Source organism: Macaca mulatta, chromosome 3, assembly GCF_049350105.2.
Source record: "Macaca mulatta isolate MMU2019108-1 chromosome 3, T2T-MMU8v2.0, whole genome shotgun sequence".
Classification (NCBI taxonomy): domain Eukaryota; kingdom Metazoa; phylum Chordata; class Mammalia; order Primates; family Cercopithecidae; genus Macaca; species Macaca mulatta.
This window is the reverse complement of record NC_133408.1, coordinates 77,987,276-78,007,218: the sequence shown is the minus strand read 5'-3', so window position 1 is coordinate 78,007,218 and position 19,943 is coordinate 77,987,276. Positions and strand designations below refer to the sequence as shown.

General features: G+C 42.1%; 1 protein-coding gene across 4 annotated transcripts in view; it reads right to left on the bottom strand.

Annotated features, from left to right (window-relative positions):
* The window catches only part of DDC (dopa decarboxylase), a 106,273-nt gene that overhangs the window by 40,334 nt on the left and 45,996 nt on the right, over positions 1–19,943 (bottom strand). For all 4 annotated transcript variants that reach the window (XR_013415349.1, XM_015133491.3, XM_015133493.3 and 1 more), the window contains exon 7: positions 2,390–2,456. Coding sequence is in view for 3 of the 4 variants with exons in the window: in XM_015133491.3 (XP_014988977.1) it covers positions 2,390–2,456 (67 nt within the window). In the remaining variant the exon portion in view is untranslated. The remainder of the gene's footprint in view (positions 1–2,389; positions 2,457–19,943) is intronic.

The window sequence follows — 19,943 nt, the reverse complement described above, 5'->3', positions numbered from 1 at the left end:
TGATCCCAGCTACCTGGAAAACTGTGGCAGGAGAATCACTTGAACCCAGGAGGCAGATGTTGCAGTGAGTTGAGATTGCGCCACTGCACTCCAGCCTGAGCCACAGAGGAAGACTCCATCTCAAAAAAGAAAAAAGAAAAAGAAAAGAGGAAAAAAAGGAATTGTCAAAACTGACCTCCCCTATGCATTCTGCCAATGAATGAAAGGGTTTTGGCATTTACCCATGTCAGCTCCTTCTGCACAACCCCAAAAGCAACCTCAGTGTTTCAAACCAAACAAATCATAAATCAAGCTCTGTCCACAGCTTTCAGCCTCTGAGAAGAAGAGGGGGCCCCGAGACAGCAAGAAGGCCTGAGCTGGATCTATCCAGGGGACTGTGACTGGCAGGTGACACACGCTGGCTGTCATCTCCATGGTCCAGCGGGCAGCCTGCATTGGGCCCAGGGGACAGCAGGCCGTGTGGGCTCTGTCCGGCAGAAGACCTCAGCCCTTTAAATCCGATAGCCCTGGGGAATTACATCAGCCGGCTACTGGCCAGGACATTCAGTTCTTAGCCTGACATCTGAGTCAGAGGACTCCACGTTGCTTGGCTGAGCTAATGAAGGTTTGTAGCTGATGAGGCCAGCGCTGTGGCTGCAGTCCTGAGTCAGCCAGTTCTATCCCTTCTCCCCAGCCCGGGGCTGTGCACGACCACTTCCAGCCAGTTGTTCTTACAGCTGTGTGCCACACAGCACACACGGTGGAGCAAAACCCCGTGAGAGTGGGTAAGTCTATGCCACCCACCTCCCAGTAGTTCCCAGCACTGCCTTCCTTGCTGTGCAGCAATGCACTCCACCTTTGAGATGGTGCATTTTCCCTGCATCAATTCATTCTCTGAGTAATCCTGGGGGGAAATATTGTTATTTTATGAGCCCAAGTGGGGCTTTTCTCTTCACTTTACAGAGAGCATAAATGAAGCTCAGAATGTAAGATTCAGGGGTGGGTCCTGGGCTGGACCCTAGCTTCCTTGTCACCAATTCCATGTCCAGCTCACACAAGGGCACCTGCACCTTGAGCACCAGCCTTCCCCAGCTACTGACCCTAAGAGGGCAGGCCAACGCCCAGGAAAGGAGGGTCCACTCCTCTGAGTATGGACCATGGGTGACTCTTGGGTTAGGAGAGGTGAGAACTGTGCTTGGCTTATGCAGACTAAGGATGAAGCCAAATCCCTGGTAGCTGGCGTGGGATCTGGCACAGGCCACCAGTATGTGGTCTGAAGGCCCCACTTGGGCAGCTCCACTCACAGCCAAGCGGTCAGAACATTCCCATCCCAGAGGGACAGACAAAGGCGGAGCCCCTGAGCCAGTGTCCCTGCCCTACGAGGGTTCTTCTGTCCACAGAAGCAGCTTCAAGGCCTGCTGAGTTCCCAGAGCTACATGTCAAAGGTGAAACTCTAGAAACAGAGTTGCTCATTCACGTTCACCTTTTAAAAACACAGCATCCTAGTCTCAATGAGAAAACCTAAGATCTCTGAATGAGGGAGGGAGGAGGTGAGAGTGACCCAGGAAAACATCTGAAGCACAGATTATTCCTTGGCAAAATCCAGTTTCATTGTGTTGATTTGCTAAACTATCTTCGGCAATTTTCTTTTTTTTTTTTTTTTTTTTTTTTTTTTGAGACGGAGTCTTGCTTTGTCGCCCAGGCTGGAGTGCAGTGGCCAGATCTCAGCTCACTGCAAGCTCCGCCTCCCGGGTTCCCGCCATTCTCCTGCCTCAGCCTCCCTAGTAGCTGGGATACAGACGCCCGCCACCTCACCCGGCTAGTTTTTTGTATTTTTTAGTAGAGACGGGGTTTCACCTTGGTAGCCAGGATGGTCTCAATCTTCTGACCTCGTGATCCGCCCGTCTCGGCCTCCCAAAGTGCTGGGATTACAGGCTTGAGCCACCGCGCCCGGCCATCTTCGGCAATTTTCTTAACTGCATTTAGTAATTCCAAAAAAGGTGAAAAAGGGTTATACCAAATAATTAAATTCAAGCGTGGACGATTCCCAAATAAGGTGTATGCATGACCCACATATGAGGGTGGTTACTCTAAGATTTTGAAGAGTTTATTCTCCTCAACAGAGCCAACATAGCCTGCAATTTTACATAACTTTTATATTGCTTGGAATATTTTTTCTTACAAATAGTGTGTTGGTAGACCTAAGCCCAGCTTTTTCCAATTCGCCCAAATTCTGAGTTTATGGAGTTCAAGCTAATGAGGTTTGTGTTATTATTGCAAATACGAGAAGAGCTAGGCAAACCATCGCAATATGAAGTTAGTGACAAGAAAGAGATCAACGAGGAGGGTTTGCTAAATTCCCCGTATACAGAGAACATTTTCCAAAAAGAAAATGGAATCAGATACTTACAGATAGGACCGACTTCTAAGAGATTGTCAAAGGAGCAGCACGTTGTGGTCCCCAGGGTGGCAACCACCTAGAGGGTAAAAAGCAGACAACCTTTTATCCCCCAGGTGCCAGTCACCACTGTAACCTCCACACAAGCAACCATTGCCCCATGGTCCAACCCAAGGCCATGAGCCAAGATCCCAATGAATGTCTGCTACGTGGAAATGTAAGGCCATGGATACACATTGAATCTTTGGGTGAAAGCATCACAGCAGGTTTAGAGAAACAGATCTGCAGACAGAAAACTAAGCTCTGAGGTTAGAAACCGGGAAGTTGCAAAAAGATTTTCCAGGGTGCCTTGGGGCAGAAATGAAGCATTCTAGCATCTGAACAATGATACCTATATTCTACTTTATTAAATATACATGTATGTGTGTATATTTTAGTTAAATTTTAATTAACGTTCTATGTAACATTAGTGTAACTATGTTCTTATATTCCATATATGCATTTTAATTTAATTATAATCTAAATTATAATTAAAATATACACAAGCATATTTATTTTATTTTCTCTATATATATGTGTGTGTGTATATATATACACACATAGAGAAAGTAAGAACATAGTTACTACTATGGAGCAGAAGCCTGGGTTTTTTCCTAGTTTGGGGTGTATGTGTGTGTCTGTGTGTGCGTGTGCATACACACATGTGCAATGCACAGAGCAGAGCAAGCGCAGTAGAGATGAGGCTCCCTCCAGCAGGGCCCAGATTGCCCAAGGCGCTCGTGGAATGCTTCTTTCAGAACAGCCTTTGGCATCAGTTAAGAGTCACACTAGGATTTTGAGCAAGAGTATCATTTACCAGCTTTAATCCTCTGCCTTTCTCTTTCTGAATGATACTGTTCCCAAAGATTAATTGAACCCTCAGGAGGTCATGAGAAAACACTGCTGACACTGAAAATAATTTTAAAAGGGATGTTCTGAGAAAGCATTGAGTGCTGTCAGTCACACAACTCAGAAAATGCAGGCTAGGAGTCACTGTGGCCTCTCCCGACCTCTGAGGACCTTGTGGTGCCACGATCGCACTGGCACAGCCTGATTGTGTTGTACCCACACACGTGTCTGTCTCTCCCTCCAGACCCATGGTGCTCCCAAAATCAGGGACCCTGTCATTGTTTTGTGTTGGGCTGAGCATTTGCACGTTGCTGGACATTGCATAGATGCTGAAACCTATTGCTGAGCTCAAACAGCTCTCTCCAATGGATCGAAACGCACATTATGTTTACAAAACCAAAGGGCCCAATTGATTTATGGATGTCATGTAGTCTAGATAATGAAATTTCTCTTCAGATGCGACCAAAGTGTGGAATAGAATTAAATCTGTGTGACCTTGATTGAGCCCCCTGTAAAGTCTTAGCAATGCCGTGTGTCCTGAGGATAAAAACAGAGAAGTCAGAAACTTGTATGCGAGAACCCCAGTTGGAGACCTTTCTGGTTCCGTTTCACCTATGACTGCTTGCTTTTCACCTGGAAACCAACTTTTCCTCTTAGAGAGACAAAGTGTTCATGCCCAGGTAGCATGGACTCAGCCTGTGGAAGGTTCATCTCAACGGCCTTGCCCTGCTTCTCTCACAGGTGGTTGGTCTGGACAAGGTACTTCTCAGACAGAGCGATGACTGCTCAGGGACCAAAGTTTTCCATGCCAAATCCCGGGGCGTGGGCCCAAAACAGGTCCTGGCTGGACTCTGGAAGGGCTCTCTGTGTCATTGAGTTATGCCCAAGGGAGTCAGTCCCCCAAGGGGCTACCCTCGGGCACAGCAGGGCAGTCTGTTTAAATGTAGGCTTTCTTCTTGTTCAGGATGGTGAGTCCAACAAGTCAGGAGATGACTGCCATTAAAAACAGCTTGTTCCTCACAGTCCCCAAGGGGAGGGGGATATGGGGAAGCATCAGGGTCAGTTGGGCGGCAGAGGGATGGAGGAAAAACAGCAGCGAGAGCCTGTGTTGTGGTTTCCACAGGAAGAACCAGGCAGGGCAAGGGTGAGCAGGATTAGGATCAGTTGGTTTGAATAATTTCAGTGGGCTCTGGGGTCGCATTTGGTCTGTTCCAGGTCACATTTGGAGCAGGGACTGTCCCTAGCTGTCTGGTACCTAGGCCTTAAGTGTTCAGGGCAGGAGGATAGTGGCCCAGAGTGTGAGAGCCCCACAGGGGAGGTGGTGGGGTTAGGGGCTCTGTACTGATGATTTTGCATTTGAAAGGTGAACTTGCAAGTGAGTCTTTTAAGAGCTCTAGGAACCCCGTCTCCCTGAGAAGCGCAGACCCTCCAGGGTCAGCAAGACTCAAAGGTGTCACAGCATCAGAAGCACAGATAGGAAAAAGGCACAGTGAATACAGATAGTTAAACTACGTGTGTGGGGCACAGAGCCCTGGATTGGAGGCCCAACTCCATGTCACATTGGCACCTGGCTGGGCTTTATTTTTCTTACCTACAATGCAACATATTGCACTTACAGACCTGCCTGGTCTATCAGGTGCCAACGGGCTAACATCTTGCATACCTTAATGTTTCTCCTGGTGCTGTCAGCCTCCTTTCTTAACCTCTGGATGTCCCCTCCTCATGTTAAGCATCAAGAATTCTCCACATTCGTTTCATTTTGGCAAGATGAGTCATTTAGTGGGAACTGAAGTCAGTGTGTTGTTTTTCTCTGCTATTTGCAATTTCATCTTGACATATAATTGAATGTTAAAGCACTTTGTCTAAGACACCTGGCTACTCAGTTGGTAGAGCATGAGAGTCTTAGAATGCCTTATCTTTGTCCTTAAGAGAATAGCAAAAAAACAAAGAATGACTTAACAATATTAACATTGCTTGAAACTTATTTTCTCAACTCCCAGAGTCATATCTTAGAAATGACATATCTCTAGTTTGGCAATTCATTCTGTTTCACCTGACTTTCTTCAGTTAAACACTAAACTAAAGGCAATAACTTTTTTTTTTTTTTTTTTTTTTTTTGAGATGGAGTCTTATCTCAGCTCACTGCAACCTCTACCTCCTGGGTTTAAGTGATTCTCCTGCCTCAGTCTCCTGAGTAGCTGGGATTACAGGCACCACACCCAGCTAATTTTTTGTATTTTTAGTAGAGACAGGGTTTCACCATGTTGGCCAGGCTGGTCTCTAACTTCTGACCTCAGGTGATCCACCCGCCTCGGCCTCCCAAAGTGTTGGGATAACAGTCATAAGCCACCATGTTCAGCCAATAACTTCTATTATTAAAATTAATATGTTAAGTGTGCCCTTATTAGAATTATTTTCTCTCTATTAATGTGTGCATAGAAGAGCATCTAGAATGATGTTCATCAAACAGTAATACTGCATCTCTCTTAAGATTTTGGTGAAAATAAACCTTTATTCTTAGATTATTCTGTAATTACTGATATTTTTTGGGTCTGAGTATGAAACATCTTTGTAGAAACAATAAAACTTTGCCTTGTCCTGGCAGTGGCCTAGGTTGAGACTAGGGGCGATGTTCTTTGTGGCTAATTCTGCAGCAAGCCTGATGCTGAGAGCATTTCCTGTATGATATTTAATTGCCACCACCTTATGAGTTAGATATGTTCATGATTCCCATTTTACAGTTGACTTATGTGAGGCTCCAAGAGGTAGGTAATTGTCCCAGGACAACCAGATAGGCAGGAGCAGACCAAATGTGACCCCAGGCTTGGTTAGCTCTTGTTGTCCTGCCACATGCTGGGCAAACAGGACCCCTGGGACACCTGAACATCAGTTAACGAGCTCAGCACCCTGGGCCATGCCAGAGGCCCCTCCAACAAACCCAAGCACTTTGCTATGGTAAGGAGGAGGCCTGGGGGCTGCAAGGACAGTGTTCTAAGTGGCTTGTCTACGTGGGGCTGAGCTACAAGTCAGCCTGTCCTAATTCTCAGAAGCCACTTTAAAGCCAGCACCTGCTCCGCTCCAGGCTCTGATTACCCCGGCTCAGCATTGCTCAATGACGCTAACCTGATTCCAGTCGCTCTGCAGAGGCATAATCACATTTGTGCAGGGGGAAGGAGGGGTAGGGGCCAGTGCAGGCCTCCATCTCAAAGAGCTCGTGGTCTTCCTGCGGTGGCAGAGCCCGGTATGACCTCCTGTTCTGCATCCTTGCCCCTTCGACCAGCCCGCTCTGCTCACGTAAGTGCCTCGCAGGCATCGCCCTCTGTGGCCCGACCTTATCAAGCTGGCTCATTAGGGAAGCAAGCTGTCCTGAGAAACAAGGGGAAACTATTACAAGCCCCAAGCTTGTTCATGGAAGGGCAATGATTCAGCTTTTCTGGTTCAAACCCTGCCAAATGTGCCCCTTGCCCTCAGCAGCAAGTCTTGAATTTTAAGGGATCTACAGCCCCTTTGAGAATATAATGAAGACCATGTGGCTACATCTCAGAAGGACGCATATAGTCATTATGCACATGCCCAGTTATAACCACAAGGGCACAGCTGGGCAGTGAGACAAGGCTCAGGCTCCGACCCCTCTCCTATGTGGGCCTGAACTCTCTCGGGCTTTACAATCCTTTGGCTGCCAGTTAAAGACAACAAACAAGTTGCATTTCCTGGAATGTCCGGTACCCATCTACATCTCTGTACACTGCAGCTTTCTTCCCTCCAACAAGAAAGGCACCATGTCCAGGGGCACCTGCCTCGATATCCCCTGACACAGCTCCTGTGTTCTCTCTCAGCAACAGGCTTTCCAAATCCCCTCTAGGAAGTTTATTTATGCCCTCTACCATGTATATACGCATCATTCTCATCAAATGGAGTGGAGATGGGAACCCACCTGTCTTCCCCACCACGAACCATGCCATGAGGAAAGGGACTATGGCTCACCACACACCTCCAGGGCTGGTACGGTGCCGGTGCATGGGGCAGTCGACAGGAAAAAAGTGATTCTCTTCTCTGATCTGATACCTACAATTGGCCCACATCTGTGGCTTCTGTCAGCAGAATGTTCTGAATTTTGGTCTTTAGGGCAAAATTCCAAAAGAGGCATATTAATTTGTTCCTTCCATCTTCCTCAAGGAAAATAAAATTTGATTTTGTTTCTCTCAATGAAATGTGTAGTCTTCTCTTCCGTGCTTCTGCCTCCTCTACCAGCTCCTTCACGTGCACAGATCAATCTCTCTCTCAGCATGTCTCCCTCGGCCCAACTTGCTCCGGCAACTGCACTATTTACTCCTCTTTCCTTCACAGGCAAACTTCTTTAGAAAGGAATCCCTTCCCACATTTTTCATTTCCTCGTTTGCCCAGTGGAATCTGAATTTCACCCACGGACACTCTAGTAAATAAATTCCTAAGAAAATCGTAAATTACTTCCTCTTAGCAAATGAATGAATGAATGAATGAGTTATCTCTTAGTGCCTGTATTACTTGGCACCTCCTGCAATTTCACCATTACATTTCTTTCAGTAGAAGTCACTATTTCAACATATTTTTATGTTTAATAACTTTTTATAAAGAAACTTTTGGCATAAATTGGTACAATGTTTTTGAAGGAGAATGTGATAGTGTGTATCAAAAGTCTTGAGATTAAAAAAAATATATCTTTCATTAAGTAATTTCAGTGCTACAAATTGTCCCCAAGAAATTCTGGTAAGTAAATTTACTTATTTACTTATCTTACTTATATAAGATACTTACTTATCTTTTTTTTGTTTTGTTTTGTTTTTTTGAGATGGAGTCTCCCTCTGTTGCCCAGGCTGGAGTGAATTGGCCCCATCTCAGCTCACTGCAAGCTTTGCCTCCCGGGTTCAGGCCATTCTCTCACCTCAGCCTCCCAAGTAGCTGGGACTACAGGCAACTACCACCATGCCCGGCTAATTTTGTTTTTCTATTTTTAGTAGAGACGGGGTTTCACCGTGTTAGCCAGGATGGTCTCGATCTCCTGACCTCGTGATCTGTCTGCCTCAGCCTCCCAAAGTGCTGGGATTACAGGCGTGAGCCACCACACCCGGCCACTTATGTATCTTACTTATTTATTTTGTTTACATAAGTTATTATAGATAAGTAAATAAGCAAATGAATAAAATTTTTAAGTGCACCAATTACTACAAGAAAGAATGTAAGTAGGCCAGATGCTGCGGCTCACGCCTATAATCCCAGCACTTTGGGAGGCCAAGGCCGGCAGATTACTTGAGTTCAAAACCAGCCTAACCAACATGGTGAAACCTCATCTCTACTAAAAATACAAAAATTAGCCGGGTGTGGTGGTGTATGTGTGTAATCCCAGCTACTTGGAAGGCTGAGGCAGGAGAATCACTTGAACCTAAGTAGCAGAGGTTGCAGTGAGCTGAGATCACACCACAGCACTCCAGCCTGGATGACAGAGTGAGACTCCATCTCAAAAAAAAAAAAAAAAAAACACAGAGAAAGAATGTAAGTAAGATAAAAAACTCAACTGTTTAACACTAGCTTATTGCTAGGATATATACACATAGATATACACATACATATATAATAAATAATATATGATTTATTTAATAGGAATTCATAAAATATGAATTTTATGAATACATTAAATACATATACACATATATGTATATATGTGAATTCCTATTAAATAAATTACATTTATTTATATTATATGTATGTGTGTATGTATGAGAGAGATAGCTGAGGAAGATAGAGATATAGTAGAGTACTACGCAACTTTTTAACAAAATTACACCTTTATATAATACATAATGACCTGAAAAAAATGCTTGTAATGTTTGATGTAAAGAAAGAAAATCTGACCAGGCATGGTGGCTCATGCCTGTAACCTCAACACTTTGGGAGGCCAAGGCGGATGGATCACTTGAAGTCAGGATTTTGAGACCAGCCTGGTCAACATGATGAAACCTTGTCTTCACTAAAAAGACAAAAACTAGCCAGGTTTGGTGGCACATGCCGGTAATCCCAGCTACTCGGGAGGCTGAGGCAGGAGAATCGCTTGAGTCTGGGAGGCAGGGGTTGCAGTGAGCCAAGATTGTGCCACTGCACTCCAGCCTGGGCAATAGAGTGAGACTCTGTCTCAAAAAACAAAAAAAAAAAGAAAATTACAAATCAGTACATACAATGAATATATAAATAAATATATATAAATGTGTGCAGAGGAAAAAAGGCTAAAGGAAAATTAAAATGTTAAACATGCCTTTCCTTTAACTTTTATTTGACTTTTTATACGCTCCTATAATTATTATTTTATTTTTTTGAGACAGAGTCTCACTCTGTCACCCAGGCTGGAGTGCAATGGTGCAATCTTGGCTCACCACAACTTCTGCCTCCCAGGTTCAAGCGATCCTCCTGCCTCAGCCTCCTGAGTAGCTAGGATTACAGGTGCCTGATATCACACTTGGGTAATTTTTGTATATTTAGTACAGACAGGATTTTACCACATTAGTCAGGCTGGTCTCGAACTCCTGACCTGTGACCTGCTTGCTTGGGCCTCCCAAACTCCTGGGATTACAGGCATGAGCCACCATGCCCGGCTGATTAGAAAATTTTGCAAGGTGATTACTACTTAAAATAAAAACAAAAAAAATGATATGATAGTTAAAGAAAAAGGGAACTTCTTTTTAGTGATACACCCAGTGTTGTAATTTGCATTTCAAGTATGATGACTAGCTCGTAGCAAACTAATAGTTCTAGACAAACACCTGAAAAATTCAAAACACATCCATGTGAAGGCATGGAAGAGCTTTAGAGACACCCAACAGTTAAAGAGCCAAGATCCAAGAGAAAAGGGAAACTCCACGGTGAGTCCGATATTCTGCTCACTGCTTTCCCAAGGGCCAGTACTGATCCTTAAGCTTCCAAGTGCTGAGAGCCTTCCATGTGAGGCAGAGAGCCCTGTGTAGAGGCTGAGAAGCCAGCACGGATTTTAAGAACCAGAGAGAAAGTAGAATCTTATCTACAAAGAAGCAACGGTAAGAATTGCATCAGGTTCTTTTTAAAAATTATGCAAGCAAGGAGAGAATGGAGCAAAATATTTGAAGGGTTGAAAGTAAAGGACTACCAACTTAAAATCCTATACCCTTTAAAAAATGAAGGAGAAACAAAAGCTTTTCAGACAAACAAAAATTAAGGAAGCTTGTCAGCAGTAGATCTGACTTGCAACAAATGTTAAGAAAAATTATTCAGAAGGAAGGAAAATGATAGAGGTCAGAAACCTGGATTTAGATAAAGGAAGAACATTATAGAAGGAACTCATGAAGATCAAATAAAATCTTTTATTTTTCTTCTTCTTAATTGATCTCTAAAAGACAACAGTTTTTTTCAAAATAAGAGTGAAATGTAATCAGTGATTGTAGCTTATGGATAAGTGAAATGTGTATAAGCAACGTTACTGACAGAATGACAGGAGGGAGGAAAGGGAATATTCTGTTATAAGGTATTTTTACTAGCCATGAAGTGGTGTAGAATTGTTTGAAAGAGGACATGGACGATGTCCCCTTTACTAGATGAATGTAGTAAATGTGTACTACCAACTCAAAGGCAGCCACTGAGAAAAGCTTAAAAAAGAAGAAAAATTGGGCCTGGCGTGGTGGCTCATGCCTGTAATCTCAACACTTTGGGAGGCCGAGGCAGGCAGATCACAAGGTCAGGAGACTGAGACCATCTTGGCTAACACAGTGAAACCCCGTCTCTACTAAAAATACAAAAATTAACCAGGCATGGTGGCACATGCCTGTGGTCCCAGCTACTTGGGAGGCTGAGACAGGAGAATTGCTTAAACCTGGGAGGCAGAGGTTGCAGTGAGCTGAGATCATGCCACTGCACTCCAGCCTGGGTAACAGAGCAAGACTCCATCTCAAAAAGAAAAAAAAGGAAAAAATTGATTCATATACTAAGAGAGAAGAAAAGATGGAATTCTATAAAATGCTCAGTTAAAACAAGAGAAGGCAAAGAATAGAAGACCAAAAATGAAACAAAGAATAAGAGCAGCAAATAGAAAAAGGTAATAAATATTGTAGATATTTATCCAACTACATCAATAATTATTTTAAATGTAAATGATCTAATTGCACTAATTAAAAAGGGTAATGGGTGCACCAAAATCTCATAAATCACCACTACAGAACTTATCCACATAACCAAATACCACCTATTCCATGAAAACCTACTGAAATACAAAATTAAAATTAAAATAATTAAAAATAAAATAAAGCACACAGACTGTCAGGATGGATAAGAAAACAAGACCCAACTATATTTTGTGTATAAAAAATGCACTTTAAATGTCAAGATACAGAGTAAAGGTATAGCGATGTAGAACAATATACCATGCTAACTCTAATGAAAATAAAGCTGGAATAGCTATATTAATTTAGACAAAGTGGATCAAGAAAATTATTAAAGAAAATTGTCAGGGATAAAAAAGAGCATTACAGATATAGGGTAAAGAGGGGATTAAGGAGTAGGAAGCACCAGGAAATCTGTCTCCCAGCTAAACAAAATTTTACCTATTGGCAGAATCTGTTTGATGCAATTATTTTATTATTTTGAAACTCCGGGGTCTGTTGAAGGCTTGCAACTTCAATATAAGTGTTGGACAGTAAAATGCAGTTAATTTCGGTCAATTTTAGCTCTAGCATGGTAGTACCTACCCATCCACCACCTCCAGGCCCATGGCACATAACTGAACATGTGTCCCTGAAGCAGCTTGCACAGAGCTTGCAAGAGCCAAGGTGAGAAAAAGGAAACTGTCCTCCAAATGTTGGGAATCTGCACTTTGATTGTTGATTGCTGATCCCAGTCACAGGTGCAAAGAGGTGGTGGCCATTGTTGTACACCCTGCTCATTGCTGCAAGACCCACCTTATCCAACTGAAGTGACTTCTGGGGGATAAAAAGGGTCAGTGCCTTCTCTCCTCCTTATTTTCCTCTTTTCCCTTTTTAAGGATACAGACAGTGTGAAGACTTGGATATTCAAAGACTAACACCTATGTAGGGGAAATTAGAAAGTCATCACATATAACCAGAAAAGACACAGGCTCAGAAAATAACTGAAAGGGCCTTACATTTACACCTACGGCCAATCATCATGGCATATGGGAGGCAGGACTAGATTGCAGCACTGGACAGAGCAGCGTGTGGAGGCCCACATTTGTGAATTTTAGCTCCAGGTCGACTGCAAGAACAAGCCAGCAATCCTGAGAGGACCCACAGACCCTGTGAGGGAAGTGAACTGCTCCTGCAGGTCTCAAGAGACACCCTAAATACTGTGAGCGCCCCACCTGCAGAAGTGGGAACACACACCCGCACTGCAGAAAGTGAAAGTCTGCAGGAGAAGTTTCTGACTTTACCTGGATCTGAGTCAATTTAGAGAGACAAGCGAAATACAGGGGTAGAGGAAGCAGCAGAAAGCCCTGGGAACTCACTGGGTTCCCAAGCAGGTCATTCCTGCTGGCACCACAGGGATCCACTGGGAGAGCAGTCAGAGGAGCAGGGGGTAAAACTTCACAGGGTGAAGGAAATCTCCAGGTGAACATTGTAACAGTTTGAACGGATAAGAAGCCTCCTGGCCAGAACTCGGGGGTTGGTGCAAATCCGGTGTGCAGACTCCAGAGGGAAGGGAAAAACCAAGTCCTTTTCTTTCATAGCTGGGAAGTAGGTAGCCTAGGGCAAGTTTTCAAGCCCCTCTCGGCCACCGCCCAGAAACAGACTTGGTGCTATTGGTGGGGACATGGTGGGAGGGAGGCAGGCCCTTCGGTTTGTGTGGGAGCTGGGTGAGGTCTGTGACTGCTGGTTTTCCCCCACTTCTCTGACAACCTGCATGACTCAGCAGAGGCAGCCATAATCCTCCTAGCTACACAACTCCAGTGATCTGGGAATCTCACCCCCTTCCCCATAGCAGCCACAGCAAGACCCACCCAAGGAAAGGCTGAGCCCAGACACACCTAACCCCACCCCCACCTGGTGATCAGTCCCTACCCACCCTGGTAGTGAAAGACAAAGGGCATATAATCTTGGGAGTTCTAGGGCCCTGCCCACCACTGGTCCCTCTCCATACTACTATAGCTGATGCTCTCTGGAAAGCACTACCTCCTGGCAAAAGGCCAACCAGCACAAAATCAGAGCATTAAACCACCAAAGCTAAGAACCCTTACAGAGCCCATTGTACTCCCTCCCCAGCTCACCTCCACCAGAACAGGTACTGGTATCCATGGCTGAGAGACCCATAAATAGTTCACACCAAAGGACTCTGTGCAGACAACCTCTAGTACCAGCCCAGAGCTGGGTAGACTGCCTGGGTGGCTAGACCCAGAAGAGAGACAACAATCACTGCAGTTCAGCTCACAGTAAGCCACATCCATAGGAAAAGGGGGAGAGTATTGCATCAAGGGAACACCCTGTGGGACAAAAGAATCTGAACAACAATCTTCAGCCCTAGATATTCCCTCTGACAGAGCCTACCCGAATGAGAAGGAACCAGGAAACCAACCCTGGTAATATGACAACACAAGGCTCTTCGACACTGCCCAAAAATCATACTAGTTCACCAGCAATGGATCCAAACGAAGAAAAAATGCTTGATTTACCTGCAAAATAATTCAGGAGGTTAGTTATTAAGCTAATCAGGGAAGCACCAGAGAAAGGCAAAGCCCAATGCAAGAAAATCCAAACAACGATACAAGAAGTAAGGGGAGAAATATTTAAAGAAAAAGATGCAAAAGAAAAAACAAAACTTCAGGAAACTTTGGACACACTTTTAGAAATGTGGAATGCTGTGGAAAGTCTCAGCAATAGAATTGAACAAGTAAAAGAAAGAAATTCAGAGCTTGAAACTTTGGACACACTTTTAGAAATGTAGAATGCTCTGGAAAGTCTCAGCAATAGAATTGAACAAATAGAAGAAAGAAATTCAGAGCTCGAAGACAAGATCTTTGAATTAACCCAATCCAACAAAGATAAAGAAAAAAGAATAAGAAAACATGAACAAAACCTCCAAGAAGTCTGGGATTATGTTAAACCTAAGAATAATCGGTGTTCCTGAAGAAGAGAATTCTGAAAGCCTGGAAAACATATTTGGGGGAATCATTGAAGAAAACTTCCCTGGCCTTGCTAGGGACCTAGACATCCAAACACAAGAAGCACAAACAACACCTAGGAAATTCATGGCAAAACGATCTTCACCTAGGCACATCAGATTATCCAAAGTTACGATGAAAGAAAGAATCTTTAGAGCTGTGAGACAGAAGCACCAGGTTACCTACAAAGAAAACCTATCAGATTAACAGCAGATTTCTCAGCAGAAACCCTACAAACCAGAAGGGATTGGGACCCTATCTTTAGCTTCCTCAAACAAAACAATTTTCAGCCAAGAATTTTGTATGCAATTAAACTAAGCATCATATATGAAGGAAAGATACAGTCCTTTTCAGACAAACAAATGCTGAGATAATTCACCATTAACAAGCCACCACTACAAGAACTGCTAAAAGAAGCTCTAAATCTTAAAACAAATCCTGGAAACACATCAAAATAGAACCTCTTTAAAACATAAATCACACAGGACCTATAAAGCAAAAATACAAGTTAAAAAGCAAAAACAAAATCAAACAAACAAAAAAAGGACACAGGCAACAAAGAGCATGATGAATGCAAGGGTACTTCATATTTCAATACCAAAATTGAATGTAAATGGCCTAAATGCTCCACCTACAAGATACAGATCCACAGAATGAATAATAACTCACCAACCAACTATCTGCTGCCTTCAGGAGATTCACCTAACACATAAGGACTCGCATAAACTTAAGGGGTGGAAAAAGGCATTTCATGCAAATGGACGCTAAAAGTGAGCAGGGGTAGCTATTCTTATATCAGACAAAACAAACTTTAAAGCAACAGCAGTTAAAAGAGACAAAGAGGGACATTATATAATGGTAAAAGGCATTGTCCAACAGGAAAATATTACAATCCTAAATATATATGCACCTAACACTGGAGTTCCCAAATTTATCAAACAATTACTACTAGACCTAAGAAATGAGATAGACAGCAACACAATAATAGTGGGAAACTTCAATATTCCACTGACAGCACTAGACAGGTCATCAAGACAGAAAGTCAACAAAGAAACAATGGATTTAAACTATATCCTGGAACAAATGAACTTAACAGGTATATACAGAATATTTCATCCAACAACTGCAGAATATACATTCTGTTCAACAGCGTGTGGAACTTTCTCCAAGATAGACCATATGATAGACCATAAAACAAACATCAGTAAATTTAAGAAAACTGAAATTATATCAGGCACTCTCTCAGACCACAGTGGAATAAAACTGGAAATAATCTCCAAGAGGAACTTTCAAACCCATGCAAATACATGGAAATTAAATAAACTGCTCCTGAATGAGCACTGAGTCAAAAACGAAATCAAGATGGAAATTAAAAAATTCTTCAAACAGAACAACAGTAACGACACAACCTACCAAAACCTCTGGGATATAGCAAAGGGGATGCTAAGAGGAAAATTCATAGCCCTAAATGCCTACATCAAAAAGACTGAAAGAGCACAAACTGACATTCTAAGGACACACCTCAAGGAACTAGAGAAACAAGAAAAAAAAAATCAAACCAAAACTCAGCAGAAGAAAGGAAATAACCAAGATCAGAGCAGAACTAAATGAAATTTAAACAAAAAAAAATTACAAAAGATAAATGAAACAAAAAGCTGAATTTTTGAAAAGTTAAATAAAATTGATAGATCATTAGCAATATTAACCAAGAAAGGAAGAGAGAGAATCAAAATAACCTCATTAAGAAATGAAACAGGCCTGTAATCCCAGCACTTTGGGAGGCCGAGGCGGGCAGATCACAAGGTCAGGAGATCTAGACCACGGTGAAACCCCGTCTCTACTAAAAATACAAAAAATTAGCCAGGAGCGGTGGCGGGCGCCTGTAGTCCCAGCTACTCAGGAGGCTGAGGCAGGAGAATAGCGTGATTCCGGGAGGCGGAGCTTGCAGTGAGCCGAGATCGTGCCACTGCACTCCTGCCAGGGGAACAGAGGGAGACTCCGTCTCAAAAAAAAAAAAAAAAAAAGACATGAAACAGGAGATATTACAATGGATACAACTGAAATACAAAAGATCATTCAAGGCTACTATGAGCACATTTATGCACATAAACTCTAAAACCCTGACGACATGGAGAAATTCCTGGAAAAATACAACCCTCCTAGCTTAAATCAGGAAGAATTAGATACCCTGAACAGACCAATAACAAGCAGTGAGATTGAAATGGTAATTTTAAAATTACCAACAAAAAAGTCCAAGACAAGATGGATTCTCAGCAGAATTCTACCAGACATTCAAAGAAGAATTGGTACAAATCCTTTTGGCACTATTTCAGAAGATAAAGAAAGAACCCTCCCTAATTCATTCTATGGAGCCAGCATTACCCTAACACCAAAACCAGGAAAGAACATAAACCAAAAACAAAAACTACAGACAGATATCCTTGATGAACATAAATGCTAAACTCCTTAATAAAATAATAGCTAACCAAATCCAACAACATATCAAAAAGATAATCCACCATGATCAAGTGGGTTTCACACCAGGGATGCAGGGATGGTTTAACATATGCAAGTAAATAAATGTGATACACCACAGAAAGAGAATTAAAAACAAAAATCACATGATCATCTCAATAGATGCAGATGCAGAAAAAGCATCTGACAAAATCCAGCATTCCTTTATGATTAAAACTTCCAGCAAAATTGGCATACAAGGGACATAGCTTAATATAATAAAAGCCATCTATGACAAACCCACAGTCAATATAATACTGAATGGCGAAAAGTTGAAAGCATTACCTCTGAGAACTGGAACAAGACAAGGATACCACTTCTCTTCAACGTAGTACTGGAAATCCTAGCCAGAGCAATCAGACAAGAGAAAGAAATAAAGGGCATCCAAATCAGTAAAGAGGAAGTCAGACTGTCACTGTTTGCTGCCAATATGATCATTTGTCTTGAAAATCCTAAAGACTCCTCCAGATAGCTCCTAGAACTGATAAAAGAATTCATCAAAGTTTCTGGATGCAAGATTAATGTATACAAATCGGTAGCTCTTCTATACACCAACAGTGACCAGAGAATCAAATCAAAACCCTTTTATAATAGCTGGAAAAAAAAAAAAAAAAAAAAAAACAAAACCTTAGGAATATACCTAACCAAAGAGTTGAAAGACCGCTACCAGGAGAACTACCAAACATTGCTGAAAGAAATCATAGATGACAGAAACAAATGGAAACACATTCCATGCTCATTAATGGGTAGAATCAATATTGTGAAAATGATCATACAAAAGCAATCTACAAATGCAGTGTAATCCCCATCAAAATACCACCATCAGTCCTAACAGAATTAGAAAAAAAAATTCTAAAATTCATATGGAACCAAAAAAGAGCCAGCATAGCCAAAGCAAGACTAAGCAAAAAGAACAAACCTGGAGGCATCACACTACCTTATTTCAAACTATACTATAAGGCCATAGTCACCAAAAGAGCATGGTACTGGTATAAAAATAGGCACATAGAGCAATGGAACAGAATAGAGAACCCAGAAATAAATCCAAATACTTACAGCCAACTGATCTTCAACAAAGCAAACAAAAACATAAAGTAGGGGAAAGGACACCCTTTTCAACAAATGCTGCTAGGATAATTGGCTAGCTACATGTAGGAATATGAAACTGGATCATAATCTCTCACCTTACACAAAAATCAACTCAGGATGGATTAAGGACTTAAACCTAAGATCTGAAACTATAAAAATTCTAGAAGATAACATTGGAAAAACCCTTCTAGACATTGGCTTAGGCAAGGATTTCATGACCAAGAACCCAAAAGCAAATGCAATAAAAACAAAGATAAATGGCTGGGATCTAATTAAACTAAACAGCATTTGCATGGCAAAAGGAACAGTCAGTAGGGTAAACAGACAACCCACAGAGTGGGAGGAAATCTTCACAATCTATACATTTGACAAAGGACTAATATGTAGAACCCACAAGGAGCTCAGACAAATCAGTAACATGAAAACAAACAATCCCATCAAAAAGTGGGCTAAGGACATGAATAGACAATTCTCAAAAGAAGATATACAAATGGCCAACAAACAAAAAAAAATGCTGAACATCACTAATGATCAGGGAAATGCCAATCAAAACCACAATGCAATACCACCTTACTCCTACAAGAATAGCCATAATAAAAAAATCAAAAACTGTAGGTGTTGGCATGGATGTGGTGATCCAGGAACACTTCTACACTGCTGGTGGGAATGTAAACTAGTATAGCCACTATGGAAATCTGTGCAGAGATTCCTAAAAGAACTAAAAGTAGAACTACCATTTGATCTAGGAATCCCACTACTTGGTATCTACCCAGAGGAAAATAAGTCATTATTGGAAAGAGATACTTGCACATGCATATTTATAGCAGCACATTTCACAATTGCAAAATCGTGGAACCAACCAAATGCCCATCAATCAACAAGTAAATAAAGAAACTGTGGTATATATACATACAATGGAATACTACTCAGCCATAAAAAGGAAAGAATTAACAGCATTTGCAATTACCTGGATAAGATGGAGACATTCTAAGTGGAGTAGCTCAGGAATGGAAAACCAAACATTGTATGTTCTGACTGATATGTGGGAGCTAAGCTATGAAGATGCAAAGGAGTAGGAATGATACAATGGACTTTGGGGACTTAGGGGGAAGAGTGGGAGCAAAGGTGAGGAATAAAAGACTACAAATATGGTGCAGTGTATACTGCTCACGTGATGGGTGCACCAAAATCTCACAAATCACCACTAAAGTGGTGATTCTTGCCCATCTTCAGGATTTATTGGTTTTTGTTTGTTTGTTTGAGAGAGAAGGGAAATCTAAAATCTATAATCTAAGCTTCCACCTTAAGAACCTAGAAAAAAAGGCAATTTAAATGCAATATGGCTGGGTGCAGTGGCTCATGCCTGCAGTCCCAGCACTTTGGGAGACTGAGGCAGGTGGATCACCTGAGGTCAGGAGTTCAAGGCCAGCCTGACCACAAAATTTACTCATGTAACCAAATACCACCTGTACCCTAATAACTTATGGGGGATAAAAAGTTTACACTTAAGGCCAATTTTCAGCCAGAGGTAGTCTACAACAATCAAAACCAAAACAAACAAACAAACAAACAAAAACCAGTAAATCCTGAAGATGGGCGAGAATCTACTTTCCACAGTTACTATATTATTAGTGATAGAACTCTAAGGAGAAACAGATAAACCCACCCTTATAGTTGGAGACTTTGGCATTGCTTTATCAGAAATGGCCAGGTCCAGCAGTCAGAAAATAGGTAAGGATATAATTGAATGGAAAAGTACCATCAATCAACTGGATCAAATCAATATTTGTAAAATATTTCATCCGATGACAGCAGAATATATACTCTTTTCATGCTCACAATCAACATTCACCAAGATATACCACATTCCAAGCCATAAAATACATCTCAACAAATTTAAAATAATAGACG